Below are 18,732 nucleotides of genomic sequence, written 5' to 3'. Positions count from 1 at the left end.
AATGTGAATTTCAGCTACTTACATGAATAGATGATAAAAATTGGCATCTGTGCAATATACAATGACAAAATCTTTATAGTGGATCTTGATTATTAGAGCTACATAATTTGTTTTTTTTTATTAAAACACCTTTTCTCATTAGAAAGATAAAGCAAAAATATGGGAACACGTTTATGGAGAAAACATTTTCATGGATATTCTGGACTGTTAATGAAATTGACGTTTAATAAATTGATGAGTACCTGAAATCACCTACATGATGGTTAAGGTCTTGATGCTACATGCACTCATACATAGGCTTACTTGCCATGAAGGGAACTACTCACATGCGTAGTGAAGCATGTGAATGAGTGATTTCAGGATCTGGGCCTATATATTATTTAGTTTTAAAATTTAAATTTATAAAAACTAATAGGTGTAATTTTACTTTTAGGTGGTTGTTTTTTTAAACGTATGTCATATTTTACTATTACAATGTAGTCCTCAAAAAGTAGCTTGGATAGCGAATGAAATAAAATGTAAAAGTTTTTGGCTTTTGAATTAGTAACAGCATAAACAAAGTATTAATTTAAAGGGACTCTATGCTAAACACTCAATTATGAGCAGGAGTTTCTTTTTGGAAGCTATTGTAGTTTAAGTTTTTCCAAGAAAACTTTATACAGTATTTCTGAAACTGAATTCTTTGTCCTGTAGTAAATGTGGGACCGACTTTGTAACTTTACAACACAACTGTTGGTGGAGTCTGCTTTTCTGCTTCTGAGCCTTATTAGCATAGAATATTGTGTCTGTTCCACAAAATAGCTGCGTTTTGTTACATAGCTGAAGTGAATTTAAAAACAGAATTTTGTTATATGGACCTCAGTTGGGTACAGAAATATTGCTGCTAATCTAGCTCTTCTGTATGTTCAGTTTTAAAATTTAAGCATTTTAATTCACTTTTTAAAAAATAACTTTTAAGGGACTGACAGCACAGGTCCATAAGCACAACATTTAAACATTGTTAACCTTATTTTTATTTAAATATACTTTAATTTCACTCTACCTTTGTTACGTTTTTAAGAGTTTCTGGTTGATGATTCAGCTGATTTAAAGCAAATATTTATCATTGAAAGCTCAGCTTTTTACAGTACAAATGTTAACTGGTAGATTTGACCTGTTAGTGTGGAGGGGATTATCGTGTTTCTCAGTACAACCCCTACAGGTCTTGAACAAAATAGATTTGATCACTAAATATCATTATATTTTCTTTTAGGTTTTAAAATCAGTTTGTGTAACTTTTCAAACTGAATCATTGTTTAAATTTTTATCTAGGAAATATTCTGAATATACATTTCTGAGGTGTAGGGGGAGGTATTTGTTACCAAATACACTTTTCAACCTTCAGGAAGTAATTGATAACTGAACTCACTAATATTACATTCAACACTCATTGTACTTTGTACCGTAATCACTGGTACAAAATTGTAAAAAGATGGAAAACATTTTGAGAAGATTTAAAAAAAAATTTTTTTTTCTTTACTCAACACAACTTTAGAAAAATATTTTCTGTTACTCAGACAAGCTGCCTCTTTTCTACCAGACCAAAGAGGGTACCTAGTACCCAATGAGATATTTATAGTGTGGGCACTCATGGTTGCAAGTCTCTAGTTTAGAAGTTCTATTGTTTGAATACATTTGAATGTGAATGACATGAATAATTTTTTTAATAAGTCTTGAAATCATCTTTGCCAAAGTGCAATATCTGAGTTGGTCACAATATGACAGGCAGTGCTGTATGCTGTCATCTTATGTTGTGTATTTGTTTATTGTTGGTCCTTCTGATCTTTTAAATGGTACTGTTAATATGTTCGCAGTAGTTTTGTTTATTAAGAGGTAAATAGTGTATTAATGCAGAATGCCTTTTAAGTATTTGATGGATGCAATAAATTTTTGTAAAACATTTTTCTTGTCCAAGCATTTAATTTAATTGTAATACCTCTATGAGAGATGGAAAATCAGATCGTTGAAACAAAGGCATAATACAGTCTATAGAACAAAGTATTTGGTAATTTATTAATCTGAAGGAAAGTATTTTTGTGTGTGTACTAAATGTCAGTCAAACATACATATATAAAACTATAAATACAAATACAACTAAATATTAAAAATATGCTAAAGGTGAAATTTAATTAAATTTCTAATACTCTTAAAGGATGCTGCTTTCTATTAGCGCAGCCTTATGGTTTTGTCTCTTTAGCGGCTTATTTTGGACAATTCGATTATACATATAACTAATATGTGTTTATGGACACCACCTGTGAGTTGATTTAATTTAATTAAGAATGTTAACACATAGTGTTAATCGTTATTTTTAGTTAAATTCTCAGCTAAATTTGTTTTACAGTGGCAACATTGTATCCTCAAGATTTTTGAAAAGCTATAAATGAGTCAGTTCTTGCCAAAGGGTTACTGCCTATTTAGACATTTCAGGGCGTGGGGAACAGAGTCACAAAGATGTGAAATAACTTGCTATAGATCACACAGCAAGTCTGTGGCAGAGCTGGGAATAGCATCCAGGTCTCCTCACTTGCAGCCCAGTATACTATTGAGTGGATCGCATGGCCCCAGTTTTTTTGTTTTTATTTCTATTTAAAAATTTTATAGCATTTAATTGTAATTGATGTTGGCTAAGAATCCACCTCAGTTCCCCGATCCCAGGAAAATAAATAAAAATCCCCCAGAGATTTGTTGGGGGAAACAGATTTGCACACTATCATAATCTGTATTGTCTTGGCGCTTCTACAGTTTGATGGTTAAACAAGTGCTGAAAAGAATAAAAGTTTGTCAGTGTAGGTAACTGTTGATCTTCAGTCTTAATTACTTTCTAAAGATTTGGAAGTTGAACTTGAAGTTGGAATAGATTTTATTACTTTGAGGTCAGATATAATTTAACTTAATAAAACTGATTTCAAGAACTAAACATCCAGTTTCACATGATGCTGTGAATACTGTTATGCCAAATATTTATCAGAAGCATTTATAGGGTTTGATCTGTTCAGCACTGTCTTTTCGGTATTGTTTACCAATTTCATTATATATAATCCTTTGATTACACCAAAAGTGGAAAAATAGTCCTAATTTCTAAACATGCTTTAAATTTTCAGACTAGACTTCAGTGGAACATACTAGAGAATATCTAGTTTTTGAGGACCATAATTTGTATCTTATTTCTACTAAATAAATAGTTGCATCCCCTGTTGATGTGCAGTGTTTGAACTTTCTTTCACTAGGTGAAAAATTAGTGTTTTTAATGTCTTGTGAAACATAAAAGTATTTAGTTATTAATCTGCCAATTTCAGAAATGCCTATTAATTAGTATTATTTAATTAGTAATAATTAAAATTATTCAGCTTGAGGAAGTTCAGATGATGATGGTACTGTGGACAGTGACCTGGGTATCCTTAGGAGCAGGCTGGAATAGAGAAGAAATAGTATTCTATGTGTGCATACTCAAGTTTGTACTTGTGAAGAAATTCTGCTGAATGTATTCTTTAGATTTCTCTCAGCAAACATTATTCTGTAAATGTGAAAAAACCCTTCCTTTTAAGAGTCAAAATCCACTTTATTTAAATAAATATATAAATATATGTATATTTTAAAAGATGGTTTGCAATGCAGGTAAGAATTTGTTATCCAATTTCAAATTTTATTAACTCTTTTAGCACTATTGAGGATAATGTGAAATCATTTAGGTGCACTGGTACAGGGCAGTATGTTGAGACTTGTGAACTTAATTTTAAGTTTTGCAATGTTTTTTTCCATCGGTACCTTATTCCTTTCCCGGTGTTGAGTGTGTTTCTTATGTAAAAGTTAGCAAACCTACTGGTGATGTCCACGTGACCTAGATTATACTTTAAGGTTAAAATAACTTATATATGAAAGTTACAAAATAATTAAAAATAAGGAAATAGTTCCCCTTTTTTGGGAATCCAAACCATTGTATTCTGAAGGAAATTACAACTGATCTGGGCAAATAAGTACAGTATTCAAAAAAACTACAAAAGGGGGAAGATTTAATTTTCGAATACAGGTAACTATTTATTCCTCCGGTCAGATATTATACACATTCATTAATATTTAAAATTTACTCTCTTCTCTTATTTCTCCTACACGGACTGATACAAAGCTAATTGAAATGAATGGGACTTTGTCCATATGAACTTCAATAAATGTTGGGTCAGGTCCACAAAATGAAGTCTGTTGATATAAGTAATTAAAAGCAACTTTTTAGGTAAACTTGTTTTAAAAAAATAGCTTTATATCATGACTCATCTAGTTATATATGGGTCAGATAATTCTTTAATGTCTTAATATTTCCTCTGTGGATGCTGCAGGTCAGTGTGACTTAGTGCACCAACCATAAACATCTTCATGCTCTTGGATAATTTTTAATTCCCCCCCTTTCTTTTCTTTTAAATAATAACAGTTGAACACATGCCTGTCTTGAATTCTTATTTGAAATCATATTAAAGTGTATTAAAAGATGGAAAATATTGTATGATTGAAGTGTAATTGCAAAAACCGTGGGGAAAATAAAATAGTGGTCTTGGAAAATTTGGCATTGTTTTGGGGGCATAAATTAATTCCTGGAAAATTAAATAAAGTATAAATAAAATAAAATATATTTTATAGTTCAATGTGACTACTAATTACTTGAATTGTGTAATATAAAAAGCAACACATTAGGGTCAGTTATTTCTGTGCCAGTTCCAAATGAAGAATAGAACTGTTTAAATTCCTGGCTTTTGAACTGGGTTTCTGATTAGGTATAGATACTTCCCTTTCCTGACTTACTTATTTACATACTTACATACATACTTACTTACATACATACATACATACAAACAATAAAATGCTTTTCATCATTACTGCTAAAATGATCGGATCTGATCGAGAAAATACATGAAATCTTGCAGTTAACATTGCAGACAGGAGAAATATATTTAAAAATATTATTATTTTTATTCCTCAGTTCCATGGGACCTGATCCCCTGTGAGGGACAATTCTTTTTCCCCCCTTGAAGTAAAGTATCAGATTAAGTCCACAATTTTCTTGTCCATTTGTACATCACTTTTGCCTGTATGTATTTTCATACTTGATTTTCCTTTGTTGAAAGATCCTGTAAATAATGCATTTTTCATAGTCTAAATTATTGTATTTTAACTGAAAATATTTTTGGGTTGGAATGGGAGGCTATGAGAAGTTGATCAACCTTTTTTTTGTTCCACAGGAAGTGGGATAATAGTCTGACTCTGCAAGTTTATATAGACCCGTAACTTTTGACAAATCACTGTTTTCTTCATCTGTGGGTCACTGTGCCTAAGAGGGTTGCTGGCAGATGTTTGAGGGGATGTGAGACTGCTCTCATCCCTTTTCTCTGGTCTTCTACTGATGTAGATTTTTCCAGCCATTTGCAACCACATCTTCTTGAGAAACCGTGTGTGCCCTATAAAACACTGCACTTATTCCTGCTGCATCTCCTTTGAAGTACAAGGGCACAGACATAAAGGATTGTAACATATACCTCAGGAACAGCTGTCAGGAGCAAAATGTGGAGTTATAGTATAAAAAATTGTTTTAGTGCATATCCTTTATCTTCAGAATTTAAGGTGTTCAGTGCATACTGCCTTTACCACAAATTAAATGCATAGAGGAAAGTGTCCAGAGATTGACTGTTGGTTTAACACTGTTTTTTGTCTCTAATCTTTTAGACACTTGGCCCAAAACACTTAGTGTTCCTGACGCCATTAGAACTAAAAAAAAAAATAATAAAAAAATTCAGCTTAATATTGCATCACAGTTTATTAGAAAAGATGAGTGACATGGAAGATGGGACAGGTGGGAAGGAATGAAATGGGCCCAAGTTATTAAATGTTGCTTTAAAAAAAACACATTTCAGCAAAATCTGCAGTAAACATGGTTTAAAATTGGAAAGTGCTTATTTGGGAGCACTGCAAAGAACTTTTTCCAGAGCAGATTACCATGTTTAACATATGAAATGTCAGTTAGAATATCCTCTCATTACCACCATGATTGCTCTCCATTCCTAATTCTTTCTGAGCTCACAACCCTGTTACTGAAGTGCTGAATTATATAAGATTACATTTGTCATTCATTGATCTATTGTGTAAGCGATGGAATACATAGTATTTTTTGTTTTACTTCAAAGAATTGCCAAGAAAATGCTTTTAGAAGAAATCAAAGCCAATCTTTCCTCTGATGAGGATGCATCTTCAGATGAAGAATCAGATGAAGGAAAAAAGAAGACGGGAAAGAAAAATGAAAACGCAGAAGATGATGGTGAGCACCAAAATGTGGCAGGAAAAAAGTGGTGCTTTAGAATCTGTCATAATTTCAGAAGTCGTTCGGGGAAAGATAACAGCAAAATCAGTAAACAATCCCCAAACAACATCATGCATTTTTTTATACCAACTGCCAAACTGAACTCAGTATGGTTCTGTGGGTTTCTCTGGTTGACTTCTGTAAAAGTGTACTTTTACTTTATGATCATATCGTTATAACCAATTTAGAATCGAGTATGTGCTAAGCAATATTTGATTAATAAAAGACAATAAGACATACAAGTATTATTCCTGGGGGAATTCTGCACCAAAAAGTTAAAAATTCTGTTTACAACATTTTAAAATTCTCCATATTTTATTTGTCAAAATAATGCAATATAATCACGCTGGTTTCAATTATTTTGGTAATTTATTTAAACTACAATACAGTGGATGGAGAATGGGAGTGGGGAGCAGTGCAGAAAATCCCTAAACCCCCTTGCCTAATAGTAATGTAACTAGGTTTGACCTTTTATTTCTAGTTATTAGACAACAAATATATGCAGCCATATGCTCAGTGGTACATCATAGGCAACTGAAGAGCAAGTGAGGGCTGTGGAATCAAACTCACAATTTATGTTGGCTACTGACCATGTCAAGATAGGTCAGTAGCAAACAGTTCATGGAGTACATTTTGATAGGAAATTTTTTCAGTCCCAAAACTTAGTTCAGTTCTAATCACTAAAGCACCATAAGCTTTTATAAGGCCATACGGTCCTTTACACCAGTCTGGCAATGTGTAAAGGAGCCTTAAAACTTTTATACCTGTTTTATACTCCTGGGGGAATTCACAAAGACAATGGGAACAATTCACTAAGCAGGCCGGCTGCTGCATTCTGCTCTGCTTTAGGGGACGGAGCCTGCGCCACGCCTACCTCCTCAGAAACACCCCAGCACCCGTCCCTCCATGCTGAGCATGCCGCAATAGCAAGTGAGAGGGACAGTGTGTCTGTCTGTCTCTCTCTCTCTCACAGGCATGACTGCCGAGCCCTCCCTTCCTCCACACCCCCCCGCCCCCCCATGATTGATGTCTCTACTGGCTGCTCCAGGAGCCCAAACTGACCTGACTGCGCTGCCGGGGAGGGGCGTGTGACCACTCTTGTAGCTTCCCTTTGCTTCCCCATGAGAATTCATTTTTCCGCAGGGAAACAAAGAAATCTGTCGGGGATATGAATTCTGTGCACGCTCAGTGATGTAAAATTCCCCCAGGAGTAAAGTATGTGAGATATGTATGACGAAAACAAAATTGCTTCAGTTGATAATCCATGTGATAACTGTAAGATCAAACCATTTCCACTGCAAAGATAAAGTGGGGGGGAAGTGCATATGTGCATTTGTTCGATCACATCTTCCTGGAAATACTTAATAGATGAAATGCAACTTAAATGAGCAAATAGCTACCTGTATGAGTTCTGTGCTGATTTTTCTTCTCTCTGACAGAGGAGAATGAAAAGGAAGATAATTCTGAATCAGATTCAGATGATGAAGAGTCTAAGAAGCCTAGATATAGACACAGACTGCTGAGACACAAGCTAAGTATGAGTGATGGAGAATCTGAGGAAGAAAAAAAGGGAAAATCTAAAGATGCAAAAGAAGGCAAACGCAGAAATAGAAGGAAAGGTACAAAATTTAAATGTTTGTGTGGCAGAATGTATTTGTGATTGGATGAAATATGTTCAGTTATGTGGCGTAATGGAGATTTCCAGTGAACAAAAGATGTCCTGGAATTCCAAATTGTCTTCCTCACATCTCCTCTCACTCTTTCACACCTATAGTTGTTTCTTGTTTTGCAGTTGAGATTGAGGAAGTTAGTGCCATCAACTCTCTACAGGCAAATAAGGGAAAACAGTGTTGTTGTCACTGAATTTTTGTCAATACGGTTCTTTGTGTGTGTGTGTTTGTTTTCAAAATACTCTAATTATAATTTTTAATCATGGGACAGTGAACTCCCCATGAAATTATTTGGTAAGTTTTTGATGAAATAATAATTAAAAAAACCTAACTACCATTGAAACTATTTGAAATATTTATTTACAAGGGCAAAAGCTAGCAAATTCAAAGAAAATGATGTTAACTCAAACACATTTTCTTAAAGTCCATTTAAACTAAATCAGTATATCTAAAACTAGAACAATTTGGAAAGAACTCAGATTTTGAACTAGGAATTTTAAAATATATTTTTTACACATCTCCTCCTGTGCTGTCATCCCAGACTGTTGTCTGTTTTTGTTCATTTACTAGGTTTATTATAACACAGTGATTATTCCAGGATAGTTTACTCTTATTTAATCCCCTTCTCTCTGTTTAATCTCCCTCCCTCTCTTCTCCCCACACTCTAAAAAATTGGGTTAATCTGGTTGAGTCATGAAATTTTAATACCAAATCAAATAGGTATAATTCAGGAAAACCCAATTTTTCCTCCTCCTTCCTCCTGCAACTGCTATCTCTTCCTCACACTATACATAGGCCCTTGTGTCACCAGAAATTTCCTTCATCCTAGAGAGTTAAACTCTACATCCCTCCAAGTTCTTCTAAAGTGGTTCACAATAGGATGGCAGATGGAACTCTTAAATGAAAACTTGGGTTTATTTCTCATTTTTCTTGTCTTAAGAAGCTAAGAATGCAGCTCTTCTAGCTTTTTCTGGGTTGAGGAGCAAAGGAATGACTTAGTGCAGATTTCTTACATCTAATAACCGTGGGACCAACTGGGACCAACACTGCTATAGCAACACTGCAGACTCCAATAAGCATGGCATTTCAGAGTGTAAATGGTTTATTTACATTGGAAGCAAATTATCCCTACTGCACAATTTGAAAGTATAGTTATATTTTTAGTGTTGCAGTAATGCCAGGATACCATACATGTGTAGTCTTCCATGTACCTAAGGATGAATCATCCTGTATTGTATTATATTTACAGTGTTCCCCCATAAAAGTCTCATTTTTGCATCTTCTGTGATATTGTTGTAACTTTTACAGTATTTTAGCAAATAAAACGCCAGACCAAGGCATGGCCGGACCAATCTCCAGAACCCTTTAGTCATAAGTCTCCTCAATTACCTCAACCCTGACCTGGAGCAGTAAAATTTCTTTCACTTCAAATAGCTCAGTGACTTGGTCCTCCGTTTTTATACCTCTCCAAGTACATAAAACAAACAAAAACCTAACTCCCAGTTACTCATATTCTGTTATTTACTGAGTAGCATTTTATTTACTTATTGCAACATATACCATTTAGTAAGAAACTCGTATAGCTTTCCAGTGTATTCAAAATTAATCTTAAATGATAAAACAGGACTGAATAGCATACTATATTTTTAGCTGCTTATAAATGTCAGACTTTAAAAAATCATGAGTCAGGCCCCCCAGAATTATGAACTATAGATACTGGCCTCTTTTTGAGTCTTCATGACTTAAACATAATGAACTCATGATAAAATCATTAAAGATGGCAATCTAGTATAAAGAGGTAGCACACTTTGCATGAGATGGGAGAAATGAAATGAACTCTCAGCACAAAGGATTTAGATTTGCCTTTTTTTTCCTAGAAGTTGCTGATCCTGACAATGCTCGTTGGCGTTGGCAGTGCTGTTATCCGAAAACACTGACATCCATAAAAAGGAGATAACAGACTAGCCCTTGCAGTGAACGTTTAGTGTGACTGAGTAAAGCAACTGTATTCTAATTTAGTCTTTGCGTCAGCATATTAAATCCACACACTTCACCAAAAATCACAGTATGTCAATCTGGGTAGAGCACTTGTTTTCATATAAAATACTCAGATTTGTGTATATTTTAAAACTTGGTTATGTATATCAACTTTTAATGGTGGTATGGTTGACTCTGTTTATAACTCCTTTCAGATAGAAAAGTCTTAATCTGGGATTATTTTCTACATCACTAACTTGATTTTTGTAGTACTTACTTTAATATGAATTGGATAAATACTACATTCCACTTCATATGCATGAAGCATGATTACAATGGCTATAAATAAGGAACTGTACAGGGCTTGAAGGAAACACTACTATCAATCCTTGGAAGCAGTGCAGGATGGCTCTGTAGATCCTCTGTGCCTGCTCTTCTAGCTCTCGAGTAACAGCTGTGACCTCTGAATGCACCCTGAATCTGCATTGTCATTATCAGGGTTGGGGGACCTTGATTGGCTTCAACATCCCTGAGAGTATTTACTTGTTTTGAATAAGTATCTATTTATGTACACCTCATTTCAACTACCCTGTCTCCCATTTTAATGGGAAAAACTGTTCAACATTCTATCCGTTGCAAATATATATTAAATCCTTTTTCAACAGTTAGCTTATATCCAATAAATTCTTTGGTCTGATGTGTGAAAAGTCAATCCAAATTGGTCTGAAACTTTAAAGCAATGAGGTCCAACTCTTGGGTAGTGGATAAATTTAATGAAATATGGAAATCTTATTTGGGACATAGCTGAAGGCCATCTGTAAAGCTTTTTATTTTGGTGGTGGGGAAAAGGGAGAAATGTGAAACTATCCTCGTGTTTGTAATTCTCAAGAAATGTTCCATTGAATGGGCAGTGTCGGGCAAAAAATTCATACACTTTTTTTTATACAACAGTTTATTATCTATGTTACTAACAGTGTAGACTATTCATATTTAAATCTAATTTAGGGGTTGTCTATATGGTGGAGTAATGCACGGTACAGGGGTGTGGTTTCTAAAGTGAACTAATGTTTTGCACATTAATTGGTCTGTGTAGATCCTCATGGTGCTCATTAAAAGTGTCCTACTGCGCTTTAACCTATCCCAAGCAGAGTGTTATAAAACACTAGGGAATTTTTAGTGCACACCAGCAGAGTCTACATGGACCAGTAAAAGCACAGCACATTTAGTGTGCTTTAGAAAACATGCCTCTGTAGTGTGAATTGCTGCTTCGTGTAACCAAAGCCTTGCTTTTCATCAAGTGTGATTCTCATCAGTTGGTTTTCTCTTTTTTGTTTTCATGTACTAGACCAGTGGTCTCCAACCTTTTTACTCCCAAGATCACTTTTTGAATTTAAGGGCAACCCAGGATCTACCCCACCCTTTCCCTGAGGGCCCTGCCACTTCCCCAAATCCCCGCCCTGCTCACTCTATCCCCCCTCTCTCTTTTGCTCTCTCTCCCCCACCTTCACTCACTTTCACCGGGCTGGGGTAAGGGGTTGGGGTTCAGGAGGAGGCTCCGGGCTGAGCCTGGGGTAGGAGGTTGGGGTGCAGGAGGGGGCTCAGGGCTGGGGCAGAGTGTTGAGGTGTGTGGGGGGATGCTGGCTCTAGGAATGGGGTCAGGGCTGGGCTGCAGGAGGGGGTATGGGGTGCTTTCTCAGAGAGGGGGATCAGGGCTGGGGCAGGGGGTTGGGGTGCAGGAGGGGGTGCGGGCTCTAGGAAGGAGTTTGGGTGCAGGCCAGTGGGAGCTGTGGGGGTGGTGCTTGCAGGCAGGAGCAGCACGCAGAAGAAGACCTCTGTCCCTTCTCTCTCCTCCCCGCCCGCTTGGGGGCATGCTGGCTGCTTATGGGAGTGGCATGGGGTCAGGGCAGGCAGGGAGCCTACCTTAGCAGCAGCTCTGGTGCACCGCCTGAGAGCGCGTTCGCCTGGGAGTTTCCAGGATCGACCAGTCGATTGTGATAGACTGGTTGGTGACCACTGTACTAGACCAATAAGGGAAAATCAAATCCAAACAAAACTGTTCAGTGAACTAAAAAGAATCGTAAAATATTACTGTTAATATTAGGGTTTCTAACAAAACATATCACTGACAATATACCTTTAAAAGACCTCTTTATTACCTTTTGAGTTATTTTTAAAAAAGTTTGCATTGGGTTTTTAATATGTAGCAGTTCAAAGCCATATGTGTTTCAATTGCATTTCAGGCGTTTCATGCATCTTCTCTGCTCTGTCTATTGAAACAATTATTGCTGCACTACCTTACTGAGATATTTTATTACCTGCATATGAGGGCATTTATTGACCAAGAATTTATAAGTGCTACGAGCAGCAGAAATTAGTTTCAAACAAATTACTTCTGTATTATTAGTAAAGTTATATTGATATTACTTTAGGTTACAACAGAGGTCGATATGTTCTTTTTTTTTTATTCTTAAAGTGAGCAGTGATGATTCAGATGACTCAGAATTTCATGAATCTGGAGTTAGTGAAGAAGTCAGTGAATCTGAAGATGAGCAACGTCCTAGAACAAGGTATAAATAAACTTTAGTTCTAGTCATCTCTGGTGAACTTTTTAAAAACTGATTATTGGGAAGGTACAATCCTATCACATGTCATGTCTGAAATGTTTAGATGTGTTCTAAGAACCTGATCCAAAGAGTGCCATTGACTTCAATGGTTTTTAGATCAGACACTAAATTTTAGTTAAAAGAAAAGGAGTACTTGTGGCGCCTTAGAGACTAACAAATTTATTTGAGCATAAGCTTTCGTGAGCTACAGTTCACTTCATCTGAGTTGAAACAAATTTTAGTTGTTTGTTACAGAATTTCGGTATCTGCAATTTCATTTATTTCAAAAGCCTGGAAGTTGAGTTGAGTGTGAGAGTTCGAACTTCCTCGTTTATGTCTCAGTATAAGAGACAGTTAGGAGAGTTGGGATACGAGAAGATAAGACCATTAAAAACACATGGTGTTTTTCTAACACGTTTGCTGCAGTCAAGGAACAATGGCTTCTAATTAAGGATTGAGTTTTAGTGAGGTTATGGGAAGTTGTCTAGGATGTAATCTTCTTGTTTGTGTAGTGTGAAAGAGACAGGTGGAAAATAAACCACTAACATTGATACTATTTTGCTATGGAAGGGATGTGTGTACAAACCAGTTACAATATAGGTGTCACAATACTCAATGCAAAACTACGATGTGGCATTTTCCTTTACCCCTTTAGAAATTATAGGACCCTATTGGTAAACTGTGCAATCTACTCCATTATTGCCTGATAAAGTCAATAATTCATCATTATTGCATATCTGAAGATAGTAAAGGGTCCACATTACAGAAGAACATATTGTTTTGCATTTCTGTTAAGGAATAAACAGTTAATCTAGAGAATTGATATAATAGTGATGCTCCTCTTGTAAGAGGATGTTAGTCTATAGGGTGAAAAGAGAGAAATACACCATTGTATTGAGTAGTAGAGTATTTTATAAGAGGAAAACAAACATTTGATCCATCAGTGTTCTCCTGTTTATCAATGAAATTTTTTCCCATTTCTCAGATCTGCTAAGAAAGCTGAGGCAGAAGAAAATCAGCGGAGTTACAAGCAGAAAAAGAAAAGACGACGCATAAAGGTTCAGGAGGATTCTTCTAGTGAAAACAATAATAAGGTACCATATAGCAATGCCTTATGTTCTGACCAAATTGTTGAAACCGATGATAACTAAGATTTTGTCACAGATGTTTTTATGAAAAGTCACGGACAGGTCACGGGCAATAAAGAAGAATTCACAGAAGCCTGTGACCTGTCTGGGACTTTTCCTAAAAATATCCACGACAAAATGGGGAGCTCAATTTGGGGGTCCCTAGACCACCCACAGTGGCTAGGCAGCTGCAGGGGACCGCTCGGAGCTCCGGGTGCCCCCACCACCCACAGTAGCCCACAGCTCCCAGCCGCCACGGGCTGAAGTCACTGGTGTCGCTGGAAGTCACGGATTCTGTGACTTCCGTGACCTTCGTGGAAAAAATTATAACCTTAATGGTAACTAGAGTTTGCTTTTTTGCAAGGTGCAATTAGGGAGTCTTCATTTTCTATATGTCTTGTAACATTTTAAAATTTTTAACTCGCATATTCTCTTTATTACAATTACATTTTTACATTAAACTGTTAGTAGGTGATTGAGTCTGCCAAACCAGATTAAACTTCAAATGCAGATGACTGTATACCTAAGCTTCTGAAGTCTTTCAAGAGTCTTTATTTTTGGCACTTGTTCTGCCTTATGAGACTTCAGTCCAAACCTAAATTACAGTGAAAAAAGTTTGGTCTAAATGATCCTACTTGCTGATGGCATTTTTTTATACACTACAAACTAATCCATAAAGCCCAGTACTCTGGCAGCCTTCAAATTCGTACTTGAGATTCTCTTCTTCTGTGACACTTCCAATATATAGCTAGTTGATAATAGGTACCTAATAGAATTACTGATATTAATAATAATCATTTCTCTATCAATTCAGTACTTTATTCATTCATTCTTTATTAAAAAATACTTAAAACCTGTTAATTTTACATGCAGCTTGTTTTTATAATCATATTTTCTTGTCAGTGTCACTCACATCCTCTGTCCCCCATCCCTCTAATATTTCCATTGTTGCATCTTGTTTTAAACTAAATTGTAGTCCGTTGGGGTTAGAGGTGGTCTCCTAGGCGTTTGTATAATACCAGTGCACTGGGACACCAGTCTTGATTTGGTGACCTTCTGGATGCTATTCTAATGTAAACTTCACTTCTTGATTCTTTTTCCTGTTTACATGGGGTCGGAAGTGCCCACCATTCTTCGCCACACCTTCTGGTCCATGGCAGTTGTTTATAGGTCTTCGACGTCCAGTCCCTTTCTCTTCAAACTTCCTCCCACGTTTTCTTTGCTGGTCATTCTTTTCCCATTTCCATTCTTATCGCATGTCCAGACAACCTCAAATAGAATGTTATTCTAATACTAACAATACGTGATATAAACCTCTATACACTTGATTTTTTTTTGTTTTATTTCTACCCTTTAGTCGGAGACCCTGTGCTGGAATGGTAGGGATATGGATTATTAAGAAATCAATTTGAGGAGCAGTGGCAGACTTCTGTGGGGAGAAGCTGTCTGCAATAGGCCAGATTCTAGACAATGGTTTTGATCTTTTAAATGTTGAACAGTACATATATTTTGCATTTTAGACAAAATTCAAAAACACATTAGGTAACAGTTGAACACCTTTCATTATATCTCACAATATGTGCAATTATAGTGTCTGACTCTGAACAGCGTGGAGAAAAAATGTAAAGCAGATGATTTAAAATATCTTACTTTTTTTGGAATGTCCTCTTTATGAATGCACAGATAATATATTTCTGTATATGACTACCTATAGAATAATATGTACATTTTGTTTAATCAGTGAACATTTTCTGAAAGATACAGGCATGCAGTAATAGTAAATATTCAAGATTAAAAAGGGAAACCACCAAATATGTTTGTCTCATATATGCAGAAAGATCCTCAGTTTATTCAAGTGGAAAGAAAAAATAAAAAAAACTATATTAATTTCTTCCAGGTGCAGTAGTGTAAAATAAAATAAGTACTAAGCAGATTGTTGAGTTTAGTATATTTATTTAATTCACGGAAACAGAGAATTAATTAGCACACAAGTTATAATTGCTAGCTATTTTAGAGGTCATCATAATCTTAGGTAATGGAAGGGAAAAGGAATTATTCTGATGAATAGTTTGTATAGCTGTCTAAGGGATAGATACAGGCATCAAAATCAGCTCAAAGAGAGTCCTGGCTGTTTTTAGTTTTTAGTTTTTCATCCGATGAAGTGAGCTGTAGCTCACGAAAGCTTATGCTCAAATAAATTGGTTAGTCTCTAAGGTGCCACAAGTACTCCTTTTCTTTTTGCGAATATAGACTAACACGGCTGTTACTCTGAAACCTTTAGTAAAGCTGTTCTCCATAATTGTTGTATCAAGAAAATATTTTGTTTGGTCAAAAACTTAAAAAATACATTTATTATTTGAAGTTTTGTCCCTTAATTTAACAGAGTATAACACACAGTAACTCTGTTGGTATTTTTTTAAAATGCGGGAATTGACAGTAACACCCTTATGTAGTGTTGTTTAGACTAGTTAGTTGGTATTTCACAACTTTAAATAAACCCCTTACAACTCTCTTTCACTTTGGAAATAATGAAACTTGTGTGAATTAGTGTCTGAAGAGAATAGTTCAGCTGGCATATTTTCTACTTCAGGATCCAGATATTTTTAGTTTATATCCATAATGGAGATTTAAAAGGCTCTGTCAATTGGATTATTATTTCAGATTTCAGTTAAAACTTGTCTCAATATATTGTTTGTGAGGGGGAAAATCCAATGTTTTTGTTACATTTCTATTTTTCAGAATATTTCCCAAGGATTCACATTTAGAGCTCAAAGAAACATCATTTTCTTACAGTGAACAGTCCAGTTTGTAGCCATTACAGTGAAGGAGTGAGAGAGTTCTTCCCAATTTTTGATTTCGCCTGCAGATTTCCAACCTGCTGATCTATAGAGATCACTTTTCAATCAGAATAATCCTTTTTTTCCTCTAACTGCTTTACAGAATACTCAGATTTTAAACCTATGGATTATACAGTGGAAGAATTTTTTTTTTCTTTCATTGTCCTTAGACTTTCGAATGGTTGATTTTTTTCTGTTTTAGAAATAGCTACTTAGCCCTGTGAATGAAGGACATTTCAGATATCAGACTTTATTTTAAAATCAGGTGTTCCTGCTGGTAAACTATTTGAGTTAGGACATACTTGATTTCTCTTTAGATTTGATTTATATTCTTTCAAGCCATAAAACAGACCAAATAGGAAAATGTACAAACAGTAAAAACAAATACTTTAAGTAAAAAAAGCCAAAACAGAACTCTGTTACATAACTATTTTTTCTTAAATAAGAAAACTGTTGACTAGACTAGACAAAATTCCATTAATAGAAACTAAAACCAGCTACGTTTTGGAGTTATGTGAAGACATACAGCTATTACTTTTAAGTAAAGTGGAATTTCTTAACCAAACTTGGAAGAGTCATTATCCACCTGACGAGTGGCAATAGCTGGAGCGAGGAGTCAACCAGGTCTTGTAGGATTTCTCTGGTTATACCGTATTGAATAGCAGTAATGGGGAGGAAAATATTATAAGCTTCCCTTTGTGTTGTCACAACTGAAATTACTGGTGGTAGAAGTGGATTTAGGTCCAGGTATGGGTATGTCTAGTTGAAGAGGGAAAGAGTGCTTTTTTCATTTTTAGCAATATCATTTGAAAACACCCCTTAATATCTTTGTGTAGGCATAATTTAAAATAATGTAACCTGTGTTTTTTAAATGTGTTAAACTGTCAACACAAGTTGGTAAAGGATCTTTCAAATTATGCTGGATAATTCAATTTGAAAACTCCTTTTTCTGTTTAGATAAGAACTGTGTCACAAAGTTCGATCATTTATTCAAAAGTCAGGATTATAATAGTCCTTGTGTCTCAGGTTTTATACTAATGATTAATTGGTTTGATTTGTAATAGAGTAATTCTGAGGATGAAGATGACAATGATTCAAAATCTCCTGGAAAAGGCCGGAAGAAAATACGAAAGATTCTTAAAGATGATAAGCTTAGAACAGAAACACAAAATGCACTGAAGGAGGAGGAAGAGAGAAGAAAACGTATTGCAGAAAGAGAAAGAGAGAGAGAGAAATTAAGAGAGGTACATCTCATTTATTTATTTTTACTTTTGCATGAGATATTTATTGAAAGTTTAATTGCTGATGGTGTTTAAAGAGATCATAAATTTAGCTGCGGGTAAGGAATTTTAAGTGTTTAGAAATTATAGATTTGTGGAACCATGTGTAATAGGATGACAATCCCCTTAAGGATAGTAAGGATTAGTGGTCAGGCATCTTAAATTGCTGGTTCTCAACCTATTTACCATTGTGGGCCGCATATGCAGCTCTTTGTGTTATGGGGCCACATCCACACAATATATGTACTACCTCTATGGCCCTGAGGATGTCGCATGGGCCACAGCTCGTGCTGATTGGGCTGCAAGTGGGCCATGGGTTGAGAGCCACCATCTTAAAGGGACACACCACAGACCAGGTGTTGACTGATCTCCCTGAAAGGGACAATCACACCATAAATCACACATTCATACTTAAACTTGTAATTTGTTGCAGAATAAAGCTTTTTTGTTTAAGGTTAATGATCAATAAATAAGGAATTATTGTTTCGTGTCTCAATTGTTTAAATTATTTTTTGTGGAGACAAATCTTGAACTGAGATGTTAGGGGATAAAAAGGGGAAGATTGCTTAAAATCTTTCCTTTTGGATTTAGCAAATAGGGCCTTGCTATTTCATTGAACTTGTGTGTTTAAAAGGGCTTGAATTAATCATGTGCAAAGCATTCCTATAATACATTGTTTTTTGCTTCCAGGTGATAGAAATAGAAGATGCTTCACCTCTAAAGTGTCCGATCACAACTAAACTGGTTTTAGATGAAGATGAAGAAACCAAAGAACCTATAGTACAGGTTCACAGAAACATAGTTACCAAACTGAAACCACATCAAGTAGATGGTAAGAAAATATAAAGACAATTAT

At 35.5% G+C, this 18,732-nt stretch overlaps 1 protein-coding gene across 10 annotated transcripts in view; it reads left to right on the top strand.

Annotated features, from left to right (window-relative positions):
• The window catches only part of ATRX (ATRX chromatin remodeler), a 140,195-nt gene that overhangs the window by 55,816 nt on the left and 65,647 nt on the right, over window positions 1-18,732 (top strand). For all 10 annotated transcript variants that reach the window (XM_027822584.3, XM_043522992.1, XM_037908734.2 and 7 more), the window contains 6 exons: window positions 6,210-6,340; window positions 7,822-8,001; window positions 12,503-12,596; window positions 13,618-13,726; window positions 17,661-17,840; window positions 18,567-18,708. In XM_027822584.3, the coding sequence (XP_027678385.2) occupies window positions 6,210-6,340; window positions 7,822-8,001; window positions 12,503-12,596; window positions 13,618-13,726; window positions 17,661-17,840; window positions 18,567-18,708 (836 nt within the window). The remainder of the gene's footprint in view (window positions 1-6,209; window positions 6,341-7,821; window positions 8,002-12,502; window positions 12,597-13,617; window positions 13,727-17,660; window positions 17,841-18,566; window positions 18,709-18,732) is intronic.

This window comes from Chelonia mydas, chromosome 9 (genome assembly GCF_015237465.2).
Source record: "Chelonia mydas isolate rCheMyd1 chromosome 9, rCheMyd1.pri.v2, whole genome shotgun sequence".
In the NCBI taxonomy this organism is placed as follows: Eukaryota; Metazoa; Chordata; order Testudines; family Cheloniidae; genus Chelonia; species Chelonia mydas.
This window is presented reverse-complemented; position numbering and strand designations above follow the sequence as displayed.